Below are 20876 nucleotides of genomic sequence, written 5' to 3' on the forward strand. Positions count from 1 at the left end.
TTTTTAACTGTTTTAAATTCATTTTAAATAAGTCAATTTTTAAATAATTTCCAATGTTTTAAAATGGCTTGTTTTATGTTTTAAAATTGCTTGTTTTATTTTTGTTATTATTTTTCTTAATGATTATTTTACTTTCTTTTATGTAAAGCACTTTGAATTACCATTGTGTACGAAATGTGCTATATAAATAAACTTGCCTTGTCTTGCCTTGCCTAAATGTAATAACAATCGTTTTGTAACGAATATTCTATTCTATATTCTATATTATATCATAGACATTACATTTGGTCAACAGAGACTTAAAGTTAATAGTTAGAACCAGACTGCAAGGTTAGAACTCATTTTCCAAATGAAAAGATTTCAGTTGTATGTTTATTCTGTTCCTCTGGAGGGCGCCATTAGTCTAGCTTTTGGTATTTTTTCTCTGACTAAAGCAGGTCAGTATGCTCACACTTTACTTCACAATACAAACTGATGTTTTTTCTTCATCTACTCATCTGTTTATTTATCTGATCTCAAGAAGAAACATTGTTTTTTGTTATTTTAATATAATACATTTTTTAGGACTACAGTAAAAGGGGGTTATATTATATGAACTGTAAACAGGCTCCTGAAAAGCAGAGTGTTAATAATAATTTAACTTTATCTGAGCATCAGTGTGTCTGTGTTTATGTCTGACACAGAGTTTTTGTTTTGACATCACATAAGAGCAAACTGGATTCAGTCAGGAAAACTTATGCCTGTTTAGTATTGTGCAGACTGACTGAGAAGAAACCAGCAAAGACATTAATCACCTATATGTGCTAACATACACAGAATGAGAGTTATAAATATTTATAAATCATTGGGATTTTAGAGTTTAAAAAAAAGACTCACAGTTTAGTGCCTGTAGTGTCCTCAATATATTTTTTATGTCTCTGACATGATTGAAAAAAACAAACTAAAAAGTAAACTGGTATTTTAAAAATGTTATTTTTGACAGAGAATATCCGCTAAAGTGCTAAAAGATTAAAGATTAAATCATGACCACTGTGCACAGTAAATAAAATAAAAAAATAATAAAATAAAATAAAAAATAAACATAGGTCTCCCATACAGTGTTATTGTTTCATATATATATGTAATGTAAAATAAATATTTATAAATATGTATATATGTATATATATATATATATATATATATATATATATATATATCTTATATATATATATATATATATATATATATATATATATATATGTAATGTAAAATAAATATTTGAATAAAAATTAGGTATGTTGTCTTGCCAATTAATTTAGATAAAATAAGTTGAAGTAGCTTACAAAAACTGAACCTGAAATATAACGCCTTATGCTACAATATTGAAAATATTTAATTAAAAATATGAATAAAATACTGTTCTATTATATGGATAATAGTAAAATAAGACTGCTTCAGTGTGTCAGTGTGTGCATGTGAACTGCAGTGACCCTCACGCAGGACAGCGAGTGTTTGTGCCGGAGGGGGCGGGCAAGATCTCCGCCGAGCGCAGAGCTTCTCATTCTCCAGTCTGCGCTGTTTTGTGTGAGTGTGAGTGTTTGTGTCTCGGCAGATTAAGTAGCCTGCCTTTTGGATATGAGGAAAGATCGTACGCTTTTCTTTTAATCGCGTATTCTGGATGTACCTACTAATGGAGTGAGCGCGGATCATCCGAGCCCGTTATCCCGGACAGAGACCCGCTTTGTTCGGCCAGTAATAGACGAATCTCGTCTGCTATCGAAATGAACGATACGGAGAAAGATAACAAATCTGATGAAGACTCTGAATCCCTGGAGGAAGAGGAGGTTGACCCGAGGATTCAGGTACAGAGCAACTAAATCCAGAATTCACATCGACAGAAACATTTAAACCGGATTACAACGAAACCGACTGAAGGTTGTGTTAGGCTATGGATAGCTATGTATGTTGTTATAGGATATATATATATATATATATATATTCCGATTTTTATCTTAGTCATGTTTAACCTTCCCGAAACCAGAAGTGAAGTAGGACCGAGCCATCAAACTCTGATTGGATTAAAGCTCAATCAGATCGTATCATATAAATTCATCAGAAAGCTTCATGCAATATTAATCCGATCTGATAATGTTCCGTTTGTTCAAAGAGTTCAGCAGCTGCTGTTTGAGCTGATAAGGGGAACCCCATCGTTACATCGGCTGTTAAATTCTGTTACATTGTTTCATTGTTTGTTACATTGAGGAACCGCGTTGACAATCATGTTTACTTTGACGTCATATTTAGAACTCATTTTCCTCTGAAGGGAAAGGAAAGAGTGAAGCTCATGCATCGCATACAGAATTAAGTCCTTTTTACAAAGTTTAAGAATAATACGATGCGTTTTATTCAGTAGAAAACACCTAAAAGTGTCAAATGTATGTAAACAATATGTATACATAGGTATAAAATCATTTTCTAATGCAATGACATAAGCCTATGTACATTTCAAGCAAGATTTAGATTAATTTATTCAGATATATTTTCATCTTTTCAGATATATTTTATCACTTTTTATTATTATAAAACATTATTTGATCATACCTCTTTTTGTGTAATGTTTTGCTTCAAATCTCCACTTGTGGTACTTGCCTCAAGAGAAATGGCATTTTTAATGCATTTTAAATGATGCTTTTCTCTTGAAAGTGAAGAACCTTTCTGCATCAGACTGTGTGCTAGTTGTGCTAGATGAACTGGTTTTTCATCCTCCACCCATGAAAGAAAATAAACGCATGATGTTGTAATGAAAGCAACATCTGTGTGTCATCAGCGTGTAGCTTACATCGCAGGAAAAGCATACATATGAGCTTAATCTCAGTGTTGGGTTACTTGAATAACACTTTCCAGATGTGTCGGCCTGCTGGTATTGCAAGAGTCATCGTACTGCGATTTTAACTCCTTCTGCCTCGCTTTATCTCTCCTGCAGGGTGAACTGGAGAAACTGAATCAGTCTACAGATAACATCAACAGATGGGAGACCGAACTGGAGGTAAGGTTCACATGCTTGCTATGTGGTGTCACTGTTTTTGCTGAAAATGGTTGCGGGTGGAATTCCAAAGTGGAAAATGTCTAAACACTCAGACCCTCCCCCCTTCCGCCACTGACCAATAGGAAGTTTCTTGCATGTGACTGACACACTTTATATCTGTTGAGCTGACAGAGGAAATCTCTTCTATCCGAGTCTGGAATTCCTGCCTTGAAAGCCACAGGCCACGACAGCTAAAGGAGTAGTTTAGGAAAATGTTTGTCATTCCAAACCCGCATGACTTTCTTCTTGAGGAGAAACACACAGAAGTAATTGCCAGTTGCTAAATTGGCATCAGAAATGTTCATTTCCATGTTTTGTTTCAGCTGATTTATGATTTCCTTTTTAAATATAATATGTACCCTTCCAAAAAAAGTACTGTGATGTTACCATGGTAAATGGATGGCGTCGGTGATAATATCATGGTAATCCAAAGTATTTTAGAGAATATCATGTTGCTACCATGTTCCAAAAAACCTTTTTGTTAGTGTCAGAAATAATAATCAAAATACAGTGATAATTTATATCTGTATTGTTGTAAAATTTGCTATATATATATATAATATATATATATATATATATATATATATATATATATATATATATATAATAGTAGTTAACAGGAATTAATCCCAACTAAAATGTAGAATCAGTGTTATTTTAGTATTATTTGTATACTATTATGGTCTTCATATTGTTTATAATATTTAATTTAATGTGTATTTTTTTAATATCTTGTCATTTTAATATTAATTTTTAGGATTGACTGCAATTTTTAGATTTTCAGTTTTCATTTTTAATTTGTTTCATTTTAAGTAATTTTATGTGCTTTGCCATTTTCATACTACTATTTTTGTTTTAATTCATTAATAATAATGTTTTAATCCCATTTTTTCCCGTTAGTAATTTTAATGCCTAAACCTATTTTAGTTAGCTGACTAGCAGGGTTATTATAGCTAACTAAATCTTAAAACTGAAATGGTTGTTACTTGAAATAACAAATGTTAACTGAAATAATGCATTTTATTTCAGCTGGTTACCAATGCAGCATTTCTCATTTTCATGTAATTTCACTTGATGCACTAAAATAAAAATGAAATAAAAATGAACAAAATATAACCATATTAAAAACGAACAAAAACACGCAACACATTTAGTAAAACTAAAAAACTGAAAATATAAAATAAAACTATAACAGAATCTCAGTGATATTCAAATAACACTGCTGCTAAGGCAATATTTCTCATTTTAATTTAGTTCGTTTTTCATACAATATTTATATTTTTATTTTATTTCAGCCTCATTTCAATTAAGAACATTTTTTTTTAATAGTTTTAGTTTCAATAACCCTAGAATTTGGACACATATAAGTCTTATTAAAGTCCTCTTAATTTCAGATTCAGGACTATGTGTTCCTTGTCAGATTGTTTTATAAAAATACTCATCCACAGTTCTCTTTATCTGACTCTATTTGGCCTGTGGTTATTCATCAGAATGAACCAGGAAATGTCATTCTGTCAAAGGAAGTCTAAATCCCTCTGACGTGCTTTTGGTCATTGAGGTCCTGTGTGGAAGGATGTAGATGTCGTTGTTTTTAAATATATCATCTGAGCGACCGAACCCACCCGAAGACAGATTCATTCAGAGCTGGACACCACTTGCCCTCTGCTCATCTTATGCAACAAATGTGATAGTTTGTTTAGCGTGAGAGGGAGTTTTCTGTCTAGAAAGCAGGGTGTGGATTCTTTCTCAACTGTGTTAAATGCTGAATTGAGTTAGCTGAAGCAGCTCTTTTCAGGGAGCTACAAAAGGCTGATTACTGAAGCGTTTCATTGCTGTGAAACTGAAAGATGGACGCTCATAATTCAGAGAGATTCTTGAACATGCAGTTCACGCTGCCTGGATATGATGAGCCTTTCAATGCACTGAGATTTATTCAGATTTCACAGACTGCATGCACTGTGATTCACTCTTGAATACGCCTGTCAACACAAAGACAAGTATTCATCTGTCACTGTCTTTTATTCAGTAGTTCATACAATTGAATTAAATATATTATTCATAATGCATCACAATACTATGATGTCCATTGAAATAGTGTGAGCCTTAGACAGCACTGTTCACTGATGCACGATGCACAGAAAAATGCAATTTTAAAATCTGAATGGGCTTTAGAAGTGTAAATGCACTTCATTAGGGAACAAAGTTGTGTTTAAGTAATAATTCAGCCAAAAATGAACACTAGCTGAATATTTACTCACCTTCAGTCCATCTAAGATGTAGATGAGTTTGTTTCTTCATCAGATTTGGAGAAATGTAGCATTGCATCACTTGCTCACCAATGGATGCTCTGCAGTGAATGGGTGCCGTCAGAATGAGAGTCACAACGGTTTTTTTAACTTCAGACAGTTGCTTCCAGTTAAAATCTGCACAGATCAAGCACCGTTTACAAACCAAAACAGCTCTAAGTAAATATGTGAGAGGATTTCGATGTGAGAGACGACAACAGATTGACTTTTTTCACTGGAGGAACCGTTATTATGGATTATGTACTGGATATTTTGTCTGTAAACAATTATTTAACACAGTTTTTCGATTCACAAGACATTAATTGATGGACTGGAGTGTTGTGGATTATTGTGATTTTTTTATCAGCTGTTTGGACTCTCATTCTGACGGCACCCATTCACTGCAGTGCATCCATTGGTGAGCAAGTGATTCAATGCTACATTTCTCCAAATATGATGAAGAAACAAACTCATCAACATCTTGAACTAAAGAACTGCACATTCAATCTGACAAATTTGTGAGGTTTGTACCATGAATATCGAGATACAGTGTAACAGACTTTTGTTTGATATACTTGAGTATATGTGCATTTGATTTAAGATTTACTCACCCCAAAAGGACACTGTTCTGTAGGACTCCCGACAGAAGTTTCGTGCCATCCTAGTGGAGGCCACGGTCAAGCTGGACGAGCAGGTCAAGAAGATCGGTAAAGCCGTAGAAGACTCCAAACCGTACTGGGAGGCCAGGAGAGCGGCACGTCAGGTGAGCTTCAACCTGTCACCCGTGTTCAGTTTGTTCATAGCAATATGTTACACTGAAGTTTGCATGGTGTGGATTTTCTGGATTCTTATCTAATAAATGAACACTTAGGAAAAACACTTTATATAGTCATTCACTAATGCCAACATAAGCAGGCTAAAGCACAGAATTATGCAGTAAAGGTTTGGCTGTTGAACAGCAGGAAACATCTGAGGAGCGGCTTCAGCAGCCGTATAGAGCCAGTGACATACTGGAAAACTGGCTATGACGCTCCGAGATAGTCGTCATCTGGTTCACTTCATATTACTGAACTAGTATGTTAACTCAGACACAATCAATCTATGTGCAAACTATGTGGAAATGACTTTAATGGCTTTTTTCTTGGCCACAAAGTAAAAATGTTCACTAAACAAATAATATGTATTTTACTTCATGGCTAATGAAAAAAAAATTATAAAGTTGTTATTATTAAAAATATATTTATTTATTAGATTTATATTGAATGCTGTCAAAAGGGTGAAAAAAATAAGGGTTAATTATTTTTGCAATATTGCCCAGAACTATGATTTATTCTTAAATAGACATCTAAAATTTATAAAACAGAACAAAAAGGCTATATTATTTAAGCAGTGCAAAGTAACTTCAAACAGTTTTACATTGTAAAGTAGCATGAACCAACTGTGTAATCTGTGTAAAACAGCACATTTACATTATTAATGTACTACAGTATTCAATGATCAAAGAAAGTATGATGTTCCAAAAGAATATAAATATAGACACAGTTGTTGAGGAAAACATTTGCCCCAGTTTAAATTCTCATAGTCACATGAGCACCATCCAAACCCAGTGCTGTCAGCTGCCAGCGCACAGACGCCGGGTAATTTGTTTGCAAACAGACTTTGGCATTTCCCATAGATAGAAACAGCTCTGGAGAGAAGAGCGACCATGACGTCCTTCTCATGTGTCTAAATGCATGAAAAGGCTCTTCTCTTCAGAACACAACGACCCACAACACCTTAGCACTGTGACAATTATTACAAAATCAATCTGATGTTTAATTTGTACAAGCATCTGTCATTATGTGAAAGTGTGTGCAGTTTAGAACGGCTGCTATATGTGTGAAGAAGGATTTGAGATCCCTGCTGCTTTCAGCCATGAAATTCTCCATATTATCACCTTGTGACAGTGATAAATCAACACAAATGTCGCACTCACACAGTCATAAAAGAGCTTTTTATATCCAGGAGGTGACTTTGGTGAGAGTGCTCAGCTTCTGGCTCTAACTCAATTATGACGCCGTCAAAACCCAACAGAAGTGGAGTGTTTACGATCACAAATCTTATCAGAAATACATTTTTTAATATCTTTGAAAGAAGTCTCTTATGCTTAACAAAGGCTGCATTTTTTGGATAAAAAAATACAGTAAAAACAGATAATATTATTACAAATTAAAATAGTTGTTTTCTATGTGAATATATGTTAAAATGTAATTTATTCCTGTGATCAAAGCTGTATTTTCAGCATCATTACTCCAGTCTTCAGTGTCACATGATCCTTCAGAAATCATTCTAATATGCTGATTTGCTGCTCATTTCTGATTATTGTCAATGTTGAAAACAGCTGTGCTGCCCAATATTTTTTTTTATTTTTTTTATTTTTTTGAGGAAACCGTGATGCATTTTATTTTTCAGAATTCTTTGATGAATAGAAAATTCAAAAGTACCACATTTAAGAGAAATCAAAATCTTTGTAAACATTATAAATGTCTTAACTGTAACAATTGAATGCATCCTTACTGAATAAAAGCCATTTTTATAAAAAAAAATAATAATAATAATTTATGTGCAGCTGAAGTGTCAGGCTCTCACTAGTAAGATGTGAGAAGCCTTCAGACAGTCAGAAGCTCATATTCTCAGTCTATTTTTACTCACATTAAAACAAACTGATCTAAGATTAGTCACGAGGGAGTAAAACGCCAACAGGAAAAAGATCAAGTCAGCTAATCTTTTAAAAGCTCCTGGTAAAACCTGATTAATTTAAGCAGAAGCAAACACAGTTCATAAATAATAAGTCATTAGATTTGTATCTCTGTTGCATCTGTAAGCATTACTACAGTCCCAAATGATCTTTTTACTTTCTTGATTCATGTTCCTGCTCTCATTGTGAACGATTCGTCAAAACAATCAGTCACAACGATGCTTAATAATTCAGGTGGGGTAAATATGTTCAGCGCACACACCTTTCTGAATCTGCATGTTAATTAATGTATGATTTAGTGGCTTGAGTTAATCATGTTATGCATTATATCACTGTGTGTGAGATCTGTGTAAAGCCTCAAGCATTACTGCACGGTTTGAGCTTTTTACATTGATTTGGTGCTAAGCGATGTGTGTGTGTGTGCTGGTAATCAAATGAAGGTGGTCTTGTGTAACTGTCCTGTCATCACTCTGAAAGACCACCATGATCTGTCTGTGTCAGTAGATGAGACAGACGGTCAGGACTGGCACTGCCAGCTGTCCATTAGTTAGAGTGCCAACACCCACTTTACAGCCAATCAGAGCACAGCACACGACCACGTCTCCACTGACCTACAGCTGACCAGATCGATCGATAGATAGATAGATAGATAGCTCTCGTTCAGCTGTTGTTCTGCATCATCTGTCTGTGTTCTTTCACGTGAACAGCAGCATCAGACATCAATGACAGACTGCAGCACGTGTCAGCTGACCTCACACCTTCACAGCGTGTGTCTGTGTGTGTGTGTGAACGGAGGTTATAAAAGAGACACACACACATTATCATGGACAAATCAAGGTCAGACAGCACATGCTATCCAGACTGAGACTGCATTTGACTGGCTAAAATTAACACCAGTCTCTAGTCAAACCACTGATAGTGCTGGTGCATCATCTCATATGCAAATATAGAACTATTTTAGTCCATCTCTCAGCTCGACATTAAAATATGCAAGGAATAGTTTACACATTTCTTTTCTGCTCTTAAGAACTGCATGCCAACATGCATTTCTGCAGTATGTATACTGTGCATAGTATACACATTCCATGCATGCATCGAATACACAGATGACATACTACATTTGCTGCAAATTGCACACTTAAAGACTAAGAATAAGACAGATTTAGATTACCCACTTATATTGTTACCATCACACAAATCATACTATTTCTTCAATAAGCATTATGCAGTATACAGTGCAAATATGCACATTTTCAGTATTCATGAAATAGCTGACCAGCTACATTTGCAAAAATGTGCATGTCCATACATCCCATAATGCATTGCACTTGACTTGATCAAAAAAAAAAAACTAATCAAAATCTAAATAATAATTGTCATATCTGAGATAGTAACTGAATTGAGTTCATATGACAACATAGTAGTCTACTAGTGTGCTACATACGTATGCACAAGTGATACTAGTGTACTACTAATATAGTATGTTGGGTTATTATTGCATACTGCATCACATGCAATTTTGGCATACAGTATACAGTGTAATACTCAGTGAACTAGTGTTCCATTTCAGAACACTGGAAATGCAGAACTTCATGTTCAACTGAAAAAGGTTAACATAGCTGCTCACCTGACTGATGCAAGTTCTGACGGATTTATGTGTTTTTTGATTCATTGGTTGATTTTGTTTTGCACTTCAGGGCTGCCATAATTAGATTAAAGTTTAAAGTTTAAATCAAATGAATTTTGTTATGATAGGAAAGTGATCAGGGACAGAGAAACAAAGAGAGGGAGCCTGGATTGCATGAATCATGGAGAGTTATGTAGAAAGAGCTGGACTGTTTATTCACTTCTCCACCCAAAGGTCATTAGAGCAGATGGAAAACAGCCGTCTTTGTCTCGATTTGGATGTGCTTGTGGAATTCCTCTGGTTTATAATAGATGCTGGGAGATTTACGCTGTGACTTGTGCATTAAAGTTCTTCATACTGTATGTGTCATGGAGGAGAGCAAGGTCATAAAAAAACCCTAAATAATCAACCTTTCAGTGTGATCATCAGACAGGAGGAAGCTTGTAGATTATTTAGAAACAGTTAAATAAACATACTTCTGTATTTTAGTGAATGCTATTAAAAACATGGGGAAGTTTCCTGCATTTAAAGGAGAATTCACGGTTCTTAATTGCAAAAGCTCACGGTTTTTAGTAGGTCAGACAGAGTTTAGGGTGTGCTGAGATGATTCTACATCTTCAGATGCTGCTGCTGAGCTCATTAAATATTCATTCGACATGATTTCAGCAAACGCCGTTCATGAAAAACCCATCGGCTCCGAGTCTGACCGAGTTTGGGAAAGAAATAGGTCAGCAAAGCAGAAAAAATTCAGATGCTTTTGCTGCCTGTCAAAAACATTATAACAGGAGGAAATATGAGAAACTGAATAAAACATTTCTGTTACGTCCTCAGTGCAGACACCGAGAACTTACCGAGTGTGTGTGAACAGACAGAAGGATGAAGGAGTGTGTGTGTAATTTTGACCTTAAAAATCTTCACGGCAAGTGAGATTTTCCCTGACGTAACTCTAATCTGTCATTACAGTGTTTACAGAGCTCAGCTTCACCTCACCTTGACCCCGTGAGTGAAAGTGTCTAAAGGCCTGCAGTGTCAGCTAAGAAAGTGGGACTTCAGCAGACACATGATCATTTACAGTAAACTAAAATGAAGCGGCTTAATCTCAATAAATATGTACTAACAGCATAGTAGCCATCAGAAATGCTGATAACAGATTGCACATCTTTTCAGAACAAACAGGAAGAAAACACCTAGCAGCCACACAGAAAGCCCTAGAAACCACATAGCAACATCCCGGAAACCACCCAAAACTTTCTATTTATCAAAGAATCCTGATAAATAAAATGTGTCACGGTTTCCACAAAATATTTAGCAGCACACATGTTTTCAACACTGATAATAAACAGACATGTTTCTTGAGTAGCAAATCAGTATATTAGAACGATTTCTGAAGATCATGTGACACTGAAGACTGGAGTAATGATGCTGAAAATTCAGCTGCAAATCACAGGAATTAATTACATTATAAAATTGATTTTCATAGAAAATGTTTATTTTAAACTGTAATAATATTTCACAATATTCTTGAGTTTACTGTATTTTTAATCAAATAAATGCAGCCTTAGTGAGCAAAAGACATTAAAAAAATCTTATCGACCCCAAATTCTAAAAGGTAGTACACAAATACAATACAGTTTAATGAAAACAAATGAGAAAATGAAACTTATGCTTATGCAAATATCAGTCTGGGTGTATGAGTCTGTTACTAGCTATTCAGAGCTAAGTGTTCAGTGCTGTGCCCACGCAGACATGCCATCAGAGCCTTGCGTTGGCAGTGGGCTAAATGCAGCTTTTGTTTACTGCAGCAGATGCATTGTTTCATCATGTTGAATGGTCAGTTCTAAACAATGCTCAGAAAGGTCAGTTCTGGACACGTTTGATGTGACGCATTAGCTAACACGCTCATGAACTCAAGGAAACCGAGTGTGCCCTTCATCTCAGCGTGTGTGAGTCCTCTGTCTGTAGAAGTGCACTACATCTCTCCAGCTCTCTCCAGCTGTACACTACACTTAACACTTCAGCTGAGGACTGTGTGTCTTGAATCAGAAACACAGCACTGACCGAGCTACTGACTCTGCTGTGATTTTCAGTGGATTGTGACACACATAAAGCATGCAAAAAATAAAGAAAAGACATTATAAACGTTCATAAGAAACTAGTATGATAATATCACTTTAAAGTCATTTTGTTCATGTAAAGTTGTCTGTTTTGTCAATCTCCTGTCACGACTGTAAAGCTGGTAAATATTTGCATGACAAAAGCAAGGATACAAGAAATGAACTGCAATACAATGCAAATATATATATATATATATATATATATATATATATATATATATATATATATATATATATATATATATATAAATATATATATATTCCATTTTCCACATATTTTTGCCTTGTTTTCTAGTGCAAATATCTGAACATTCTCAAATTAAGATGCAAGCAAAATGACATGAGATAGTAAGTTTTGTTGTCTGAAAATTATATTGAAATTAAGTTTAAAACAAGATAAAAAAAAATGCCATTAGGGTCAACATGTATAGTTAACATTTGTTTATTTTGCCACTCCCTTAATATAAATTAATTACTTAAACAAATAATTTAATTACTTAAACAACTGTTTTTTATTAGAAAACTCAACTTAAGAAGTCTTTTTGCTTCTCAAGTTAATGTATCTTGATTTAGGAAAGTTTAGATATTTTGAAAACACAGTAATACTTATAAATGCAAATTTATAATTTATATGGCTAGAAATGACAAAATTACAATTCTGACAACTTCACAGCACAAATAAAAAAACAAAAAACACATTTAAAAAATAATTAAAATATTAAACAATAAAAAAAAAAACACAACTGCTTTTAAATAATATTTTAAGTTCTTGACTATAAACAGAGTTCTTGTTTGGTTCGATCATCTGTTTTGTGCTTAACTCTATAGATATCATCTGTGATAAATTTGCACTGAAACTTAACATTCCTTTTCAAAATCTGAAGGGTGCTGTGTTTAGAGGATAGAAATAAGTAATACCTCATGAAGTGAGTGATACAGTGGGGTGAGATTGAGCTTTATGAAATCTACAGTAGCCTCTTGTCCAAGCTATCTTTATGAATTTCTAAGCAGAATATAGATTTGAATAATGTAAGAGGGATCGTCTCTAAATGAGAAGCTCGTCCCGCAGAGATACAGAGACTGCAGCGGTCACATGACCAATTAAAACTGAGCGGCTAATGCTAATCTGGCTAATCTGTCAGCACTGATAGGAATCACAGGGATTTAATGTTGTTTCAGTCTCAGACGAGACAGAGGAATGTGACATCACTGCAGTGTTATTTAAGTGTCATTAATATATTATTATAGTTTTTATGAAATTAGCTTTTTTATATTTTCCATTTTTATTTTAATTTTAGTTAAAGTTCTAGTGATTTTGTTGTGTTTGTCATTTTTAGTAATTTTATTTATTTATTTTATTTTTGTTTTACTTTGAGTTATTAAAATTTTTCAAAAAATTTAGTTTCATTTAATTTCATAATAATTTTTTTTTTAAGTAACCAAAACATGTTGCATCAGCAACATTAATAATGTTTAATTGAGGGAAATTAAAAGAAAACAAAATAAGGTCCATTTAGTTTAATTAAGTTTTATTAATATTTTTAATTAGTTGTTATTTTTATATTTTATATTTCACTAATTTTTAAAAATAATTTTGTGGTGTGTTTTTAATTTTATTAGTATTTTATAGTTTATTTATTTTTGCCTGTATAGTTATTATTTTTTATATCTGTTTTAGTTACTTTAGTACTTGAGAAATTATGCCTTTGCAACTAGCTGAAATAAAACTTGTTATTTTATTTCAGTTAATGTTTATTTTTTTATGATTTTTTAGTTTTCATTTTAAAAATATACCAATTGTAGTCATATAGCTGAGAAATATGAAGTCACTTAAATAACGCTCGTTCTTTCTTCACTGGTAGAAACTTCCCAGCAGAACTTCTCACAGTGTAGTGCATGGTACTTTCATGTGGTAAATTTGCGTCATTAATATGAGCAAATGAGTGATTATTGACAGCAACCGTTTACTACTGTATCCTGGTAACACTAAGGAAGTGTCATCATCACTTATGTAACTCTTAACATGTGCTCACTTGCAACTGTTATCCATTGCAAGATGCATTGCAAGAGATGAAGAATATGAACTGCTGGCTGAAGGCAGTTTCTGCTGAGACATGCATCATGTATTAGTCTGCAGATTACACCGGTTGCTTTACTGTATGAGTTGCTTTCAAAAGTTTGGAAAGCAAACAGCTCGTTCTTCATCAAATCTGTGAAAGCATCCTCAGTCTCTGAAGTTTTTGTCTTTTAGGCTCAGGTTGAAGCTCAGAAAGCCACACAGGAGTATCAGCGGGCCATCGAGATCCTCCGGGCCGCGAAGGAAACCATCGCTCTGGCCGAGGAGCGTCTGCTGGAGGAGGACAGCCGGCAGTTTGACTCGGCCTGGCAGGAGATGCTCAACCACGCCACCCAGAGGGTGAGAGACACAACACACCTGATAAAACCACAAGCCATACGCTCCTTTAGCTGTAGACCACTGTTCTTTTGTGCATTATGCTATGCAGTTCATTTCTCTGAATTGCTCTGATTGGCTGTCCCAGGTGATGGAGGCGGAGCAAAGCAGGACACGCAGTGAAATCGAGCACAGAGAGACAGCGGCCAAATACAACACCGCCATCAGCCACATGAGACAGCTGGAGAAGAAACTCAAACGCACCATCAACAAGTCCAGGTCAGAGGACATAAGTCAGTGTTTTTGACACACATACACTACTGCTCAAAAGATTGGGGTCAGTATTATTTACAAAAAATAATATTTATACTCAGAAAGGATGCATTAAATTGATTCAAAGTGAAAGTGAAGTAATTTATAATGTTACAGAAGATTTTGATTTCAAATAAATGCTGTTCTTTTTTTTACGTTCTATGAACTTTCTATTAAATTAAAGAGCACAACTGAAATGTTTCTTGAGCAGCAAATCAGCATATTAGAATGATTTCTGAAGATCACGTGACTCTGAAGACTGGAGTAATGATGCTGAAAATTCAGCTGCAAATCATTGAAATAAATTACATTTTAACAGATATTCACATAGAAGACAGTTATTTCAAATAGTAATAATATTTCACAAATTTTGATGTATTTTTGATAAAAATAAATGCCTTGGTGAGCAGAAGAGACTTCTTTCAAAACATAAAAAATCTTACGAACCTCAAACCTTTGAACAGTAGTGTATTCACCTCTCACTCTCTCTTGATGCCAAAACTGTTACAAAACATTTAAAAACTCCACACACTGAATACGATGATATAATGGGCAAAACTCGAAGTGTCCGAGGCGGTTACATAATGATCATACAAATAAATCATGTTGTAATGGACTTAAAATGAAGACTCCCTAAAATCTTGCTGGAACAAGTTCTGTAAGCACATGTTCTGCAGGGTTTAAACTCACTTCAAACATGTTAATATTTGGGAATAAAATGATTTTTCCTTCAGAAAAGCCACAGAGTGTTTCTTCTCTGATGGAAATGAGAGTCGAGTGTTTTGTTGGCCCCTCCGCGGGCCTCTGCTCTGGAAGTAAAGCTCAGTGTGACGTGTCTCTAATGGGTTCCAGATGTGCTCCTGCTGCTGGAATGTGCAGGTCCTGCTGTTGCCATGGAAACTGGCTCTGACACTCACTCTGCTCTAATCTTTCTCTCTCTCTCCCTCTGCAGGCCGTACTTTGAATTGAAGGCGAAGTATTATCTACAGCTCGAGGTACAGCAATTTTTATTTTGCACAAAAAAAAAAAAAAAACCTTTTAAGAATGATTCAACCCAAAATGAATAAAATAAATTATATTTTATCTGAATAAAATGATATTAAATATATATATATATATATAAATTTAATCTGAATTTAGTTAAATTGCAATTATTTATGCATTATTGTGGTAATGACGCTTTTTATAAATAAATCATTGTATTACAGTATGTTCATATTATTTTTTAAATACTTCAATTAAATGTAAACATAAATTAATATTTTAGAAGTATTTTTTAAATGTATATTCAAATATATTAAAAAATAATTAAATCATGTTTTAATATGTTTTATAAAAATGCGGTGCATAATACAGTAGTGGAAATCACCTTTAAAAATAATGGAAATTACTAAATAAACAAGCAAATAAATAAACAAACCATCCAGACACATTACGTACAATTTGTAATGAGTAATTTTTTTGCATTAGTTTAAAAAATATTTCAAATAAGTGTAGATATAATTAAAAATAATACTTTACAAATATTTTTAAAAATATATTTAAATATTTTAAAATATTTTGTTATTATTATATATTTAATATATTTTATTAAAAATACCATATGTAAAACATTAATGAGAATCTCAGGAAAAACACCATTGAAAATGGTTGATTACAAACAATATCAGGAAGAAATGTGAGTTTTTGGATGGTTTTAGTAATGGTTTTAGTAATAATTTAGTAATCTTTTTAGAAACACAAACTAACATGTAAATTTGATCTGATTTTGATCATAATTATTTGTGACCTGTTCTCCGCTTCTCCTTGTCCTCCCATACAGCAACTGAAGCGACGAGTTGACGAGCGTCAGGCTAAACTCACCCAGGCCAAAGCCGAGTATCGAACTGCTCTTCGTAACCTGGAGACCATCTCAGATGAGATCCACGCACGGCGCCGACTGTCTGCCATGGGGCCCCGGGGCCGAGGGGTGGGGGCCGAGGATGACAGGACTGTCACCGATGACATCGCAAACTTCAAAATGGAGTCTGACGGCATATCGAGTAAGTGAGATCACACATTGATGCCAAGACAGATCTGATTGTAATTCAGAGTGAAAGTCTCTCAGTTTGATTTAGCTTCAACTGTGCCTGTTTTAGACAAGCATAAACAACCTTTGAGCTAATACAGTGGCACCAAAAAGTGATTATGAACTTATGAAAATACAAATTATATTCACAACAAACAACAAAATAAACTTGTTTTTATAATGGATTAACTTTTCACTGCTACTAAAACAAGACAAAATCTAAAATCATCCATACTGCTATTGAACCAAGTCTGAATCAAAACTCATCTCACTTGAGCTAAATTATTAAACTACTTTAGAAGCAGAATTTGAATTAGTCTAATATTTGATAAAAATTTGCATCACCGATTCTATTATTTTACTTTGAATTAAAGGCAAAAAACATTATCAGCTTCATGTTCATCCCAATATCAAAGAAAATGAAATTTTATATATTAAAAAATATTTTATATGATAAATATTATATTTATATTTCATAACATATTTATATAATATAAAATTATACATTATTTCTATATAAAAATATATTTCTATAGAAAATAATATATTTTTATCTAGGCTTGTTTTAAAACCATTAAGATTTTTTGCATTGGGAAGGATTATTTTCATGATGAATAAGAATTTGTTTCAACCTTTACTGTAATCTGAATTAAATCTTATTTTAATTAAATTCGGACGTTCTTACTGTAATCTGAATTAAATCATATTTTAATTAAATTATTTAAATTGTGATGGAATTGTGTCATGGACGTTCTATTGTACTAAATTGATTTAAATATACAAATCAATGCATTAATTAGTTTTATTCATATTTAAAGAATATTGAATATTAAAACATTATAACATAATACAATATTTTTTAATACTGAACTCATAATTGTTCAACTTTACAGTTAATGAACCGAATCTGAACCAACACTGAAATTGAGTTTTTCGAGCAGACTTTTAATTTGTCTCATTGCTTCATTGATTCTGTTACTCTCTTGTTTAATACTGTGAAGCTGCTTTGAAACAGCATCTACAGGTCTCTCTTGTAAAAGAGATTTTAATCTCAATAAGACTTCCTGGTTAAATGAAGGTAAATAAACTGTTTAAAGCTCTATAGAAACGAATGTGATCTGACTTGACCTGTCTTCAACAGGAATTGTTTCTAGTCTCCATTCAACAGTATGAAGCTGCAGACTAAATGCATTCTGTGTTTGTTGTTCAGTGATGTCTATGAATTTCGAGGACAGCTGTACTGGCTCACCATCAGAGGACGATCCTGAGACACGGTCCATCTGCAGCATGAGCTCCACGTCTGCTCCTCTTGACCTGCCCTGTCCGTACACCTCCTCTTCCTCCTCCTCCTCCTCCTCATATCCTCTGCTCTCTTCCTCCTGCCCGTACCCCTCCTCTTCCTCTTCCTCCTCGTCCCCGCTGTCCCTCTCTGTCTGTCCTGACCTGCTCCAGCTGCCGGGCTCGGGGTCTCTGGAGGGTTTTGGGCAGGTGTCTCCGGTGTTGGGCCCTCGTAGTGAGTGCAGCGGGGCCTCGTCACCCGACTGTGAACAGGAAAGAGGTGAGAGAAAAAAGACCTTGAACTATGAGAACTGTATGGAGTAATAAACTTACAGGTAAACCAGCATTTTTTTTTTTCTTAATTGTACTCATATCTTGTGAGTGTAAAAGAGTGCTAATTTTACTCATACTGTATCTTGTGAGTGTTCTTGGTTCACATTTGTGGCATGTGGCATGGTGGCAAAACTAAATAAACTTTAATGAAATAAGAAAACAAAAATAGTTTAAAAAACTACTTATTTTAATCAGGCCACATTTGTAATTCAAAACTAAATAAACTTTAATGAAATAAGAAAACAAAAATAGTTTAAAAAACTACTTATTTTAATCAGGCCACATTTGTAATTCTCCTTTAAAGTTAAAGTCCTTAAATATCTGAAACTGAAATAAAAATTAATAATTAAAAATTAATACTCTTAAAATCAACAAAAACTACATTAGCATATAAAATCTAAAAATGACAAAACACAAAACTTTAACTAAAATTAAATGAAAATGTAAAACATAAAATATGAAAAATATGAGAATAAAATTAAGTCAAAATATGAATAAAAACTATAATAGTATGATACTTAAATAACTTTGCTGTAAATTATAAAATAATTAAAAAATGCCATTTTTTAAGTTATATGTAATTTTACAACTTTGATGACATAACAGTATACTGCAAAGTAGGTAAAATAAGTAATACACAAATGTTTAATAAAATTACTATAATAATTGGTCCCATTCATTTAGAAGTGCTCCGTAATCCTTTTTTAAGAAAAAAAAAAAGAAAGATTTTTTTTGTTTGTTTTTTTGTGGTAATCAACATTATGCCACACATACTGTGTGTAATAATTGTAATACATTATAAAGAATTAATTACATTTTTAAAGCTGTATGCATTCATATGATTACCATTGTTTTTGATGACAAATTTGTGTTAAATCATACGGAAATCCACAATCCAGAAAAATTAAAATGGACAACTCAGAATTTCGGTTTGGAGAAAATTTCATGTCCAAATTTTATTAAATTAGAAAATTGTTATTTATAAATTCAGTTGATTAAACATGCTTTTGAATTTGATAGAACTTGATCAAATTTTGTAAAACCATTAAATTGGAATCCAGAACAATTCAAATGATAAACATTTGTGTTTTTTTGTGTTTTCTAACAGGTGAGAGGGCAGAAGGAGCAGAAGTTAAACCTGAACCTTCAAACAACATCAGCAGTCAGAAAAGCTCCCGCCTGGAGAAGAGTCTGCGCAGTTTATCTCTCGACAACGACACAGACACTCATCCATTCACTTTGACCTCAAACACAGCAGCAGTGCTGCTTCTCAACAGTGTTTAAACTCAGAAACCACCACCCGCTCCAACCGAACCTTCAGCGCAGGGGCCAGAGCAGGGGCCCGGATCGGAGACGACAGTATGATGCGTCAAAGGAACCATTGTGCACTATTCTCATCTCAGTGTTACAGAGAGCTCATCTCAGACTGGTCTGAACCCAGAAAAACCATGAAGTATTAGAATTGTCATGCAGACATCAGCTATGAAGTGAACTTTTCATCATCACTGAGTGGATGTTCTTCATGTCTTCCTCAAATGTGTTGTTCGTGTTTCCTTTGGTCTTAGTGTTTTCCACCCCACAGGTCATAACGTAAAGAGGGACTCATGTAGTTCAAAGCTATATATTTATACTCAACATTTATCTCGCTATTATGATGTTTTCATGCAAGGAAGTTCTCTTATTTGTGTAATAAACAGATGCTCACAGCACGAGTCTCTTTCCACTGTTATGATTTCACACAGTAAGACGTCTTTATTCCATAACATGGTCTTGATCTTGTAATCTTGGTCTTGAGATCTCACCAGACCTCATAAACAAGGCCTTCAGCTCAAACTTAGAGTAATAATTCACCCATATGACAGATTTTCATGGAACTGAAATACATACGTTTTGACAAATAGTTTTGATTTTTCCCAAAAGCTTATTTGTTAAAGAAGCAATGAAAGGAAACATTTTATTTAACTTTCATTTAGCATTAGTATTTTATTATCGAGTAAGCACATATAAACACAAAAATGAATAGAAGTGGAGAACATTCTTGGGCGCAGAACAGAAAAAGCCAAAGGGAAAATGCATTGCAATGTCCAAGTGAACAAACAAGGATTGGTTAGCCTAACCTGTCTTTTTTTTTTCATTGTAAGTCTTTAAGTCAATAAACATTTAATATTGTAGCCTAAAGCTAATATCAGTTCATTTCTATTTATCACTAAGAAATGGATGATTTACATTCGAGAGAAACCGAGGAGATTGTTAATACAGGGATGAAATCCAGTCACCTTTACCCAACACCGTCCCCTATTTATTCACCTTAACCCTTTTTCACACAAATCAAGAACCACCTCGCTACTTTATATATCAACAGTGCTGAAAAAAGCAAATGTTCTGCAAATGTGTTCCGTCCCCTATTTATTCACCTTAACTTTCCAGAAATTTGCATCTATTAAAAATATCTAATAATTTTTTCCAGAAATTTGCAGTTTCTATCACTCGTTTCTAATGCAATACTTCAAAATATGCATAAAAACTGAGTGACGAAAACATAGCTACTGAGGGATCCGATGCCGATATATCGGTAATATCATATCATTTTCATTTGAAAAGTGCTTGTTTTCCACCAGGTGGCAGAAATCTTCCACTTAAGCATATTAGCCTATATATTCTATGAA

The 20876-nt window shown here is 33.8% G+C and overlaps 1 protein-coding gene across 1 annotated transcript; it reads left to right on the plus strand.

Moving 5' to 3' along the window:
- Positions 1 to 1502: 1502 nt before the first annotated feature.
- LOC109102624 (SH3 domain-binding protein 5-like) lies at positions 1503 to 19922 on the plus strand. Its single transcript, XM_042745331.1, has 9 exons — positions 1503 to 1841; positions 2963 to 3025; positions 5984 to 6112; positions 14079 to 14243; positions 14368 to 14498; positions 15484 to 15526; positions 16354 to 16573; positions 17810 to 18157; positions 19319 to 19922. The coding sequence occupies exons 1-9, from the start codon at positions 1761 to 1763 to the stop codon at positions 19492 to 19494; spliced, it is 1356 nt and encodes a 451-aa protein (XP_042601265.1). The 5' UTR covers positions 1503 to 1760; the 3' UTR covers positions 19495 to 19922.
- Positions 19923 to 20876: the final 954 nt, after the last annotated feature.

This window comes from Cyprinus carpio, chromosome B19, assembly GCF_018340385.1.
Source record: "Cyprinus carpio isolate SPL01 chromosome B19, ASM1834038v1, whole genome shotgun sequence".
NCBI classification, from domain to species: domain Eukaryota; kingdom Metazoa; phylum Chordata; class Actinopteri; order Cypriniformes; family Cyprinidae; genus Cyprinus; species Cyprinus carpio.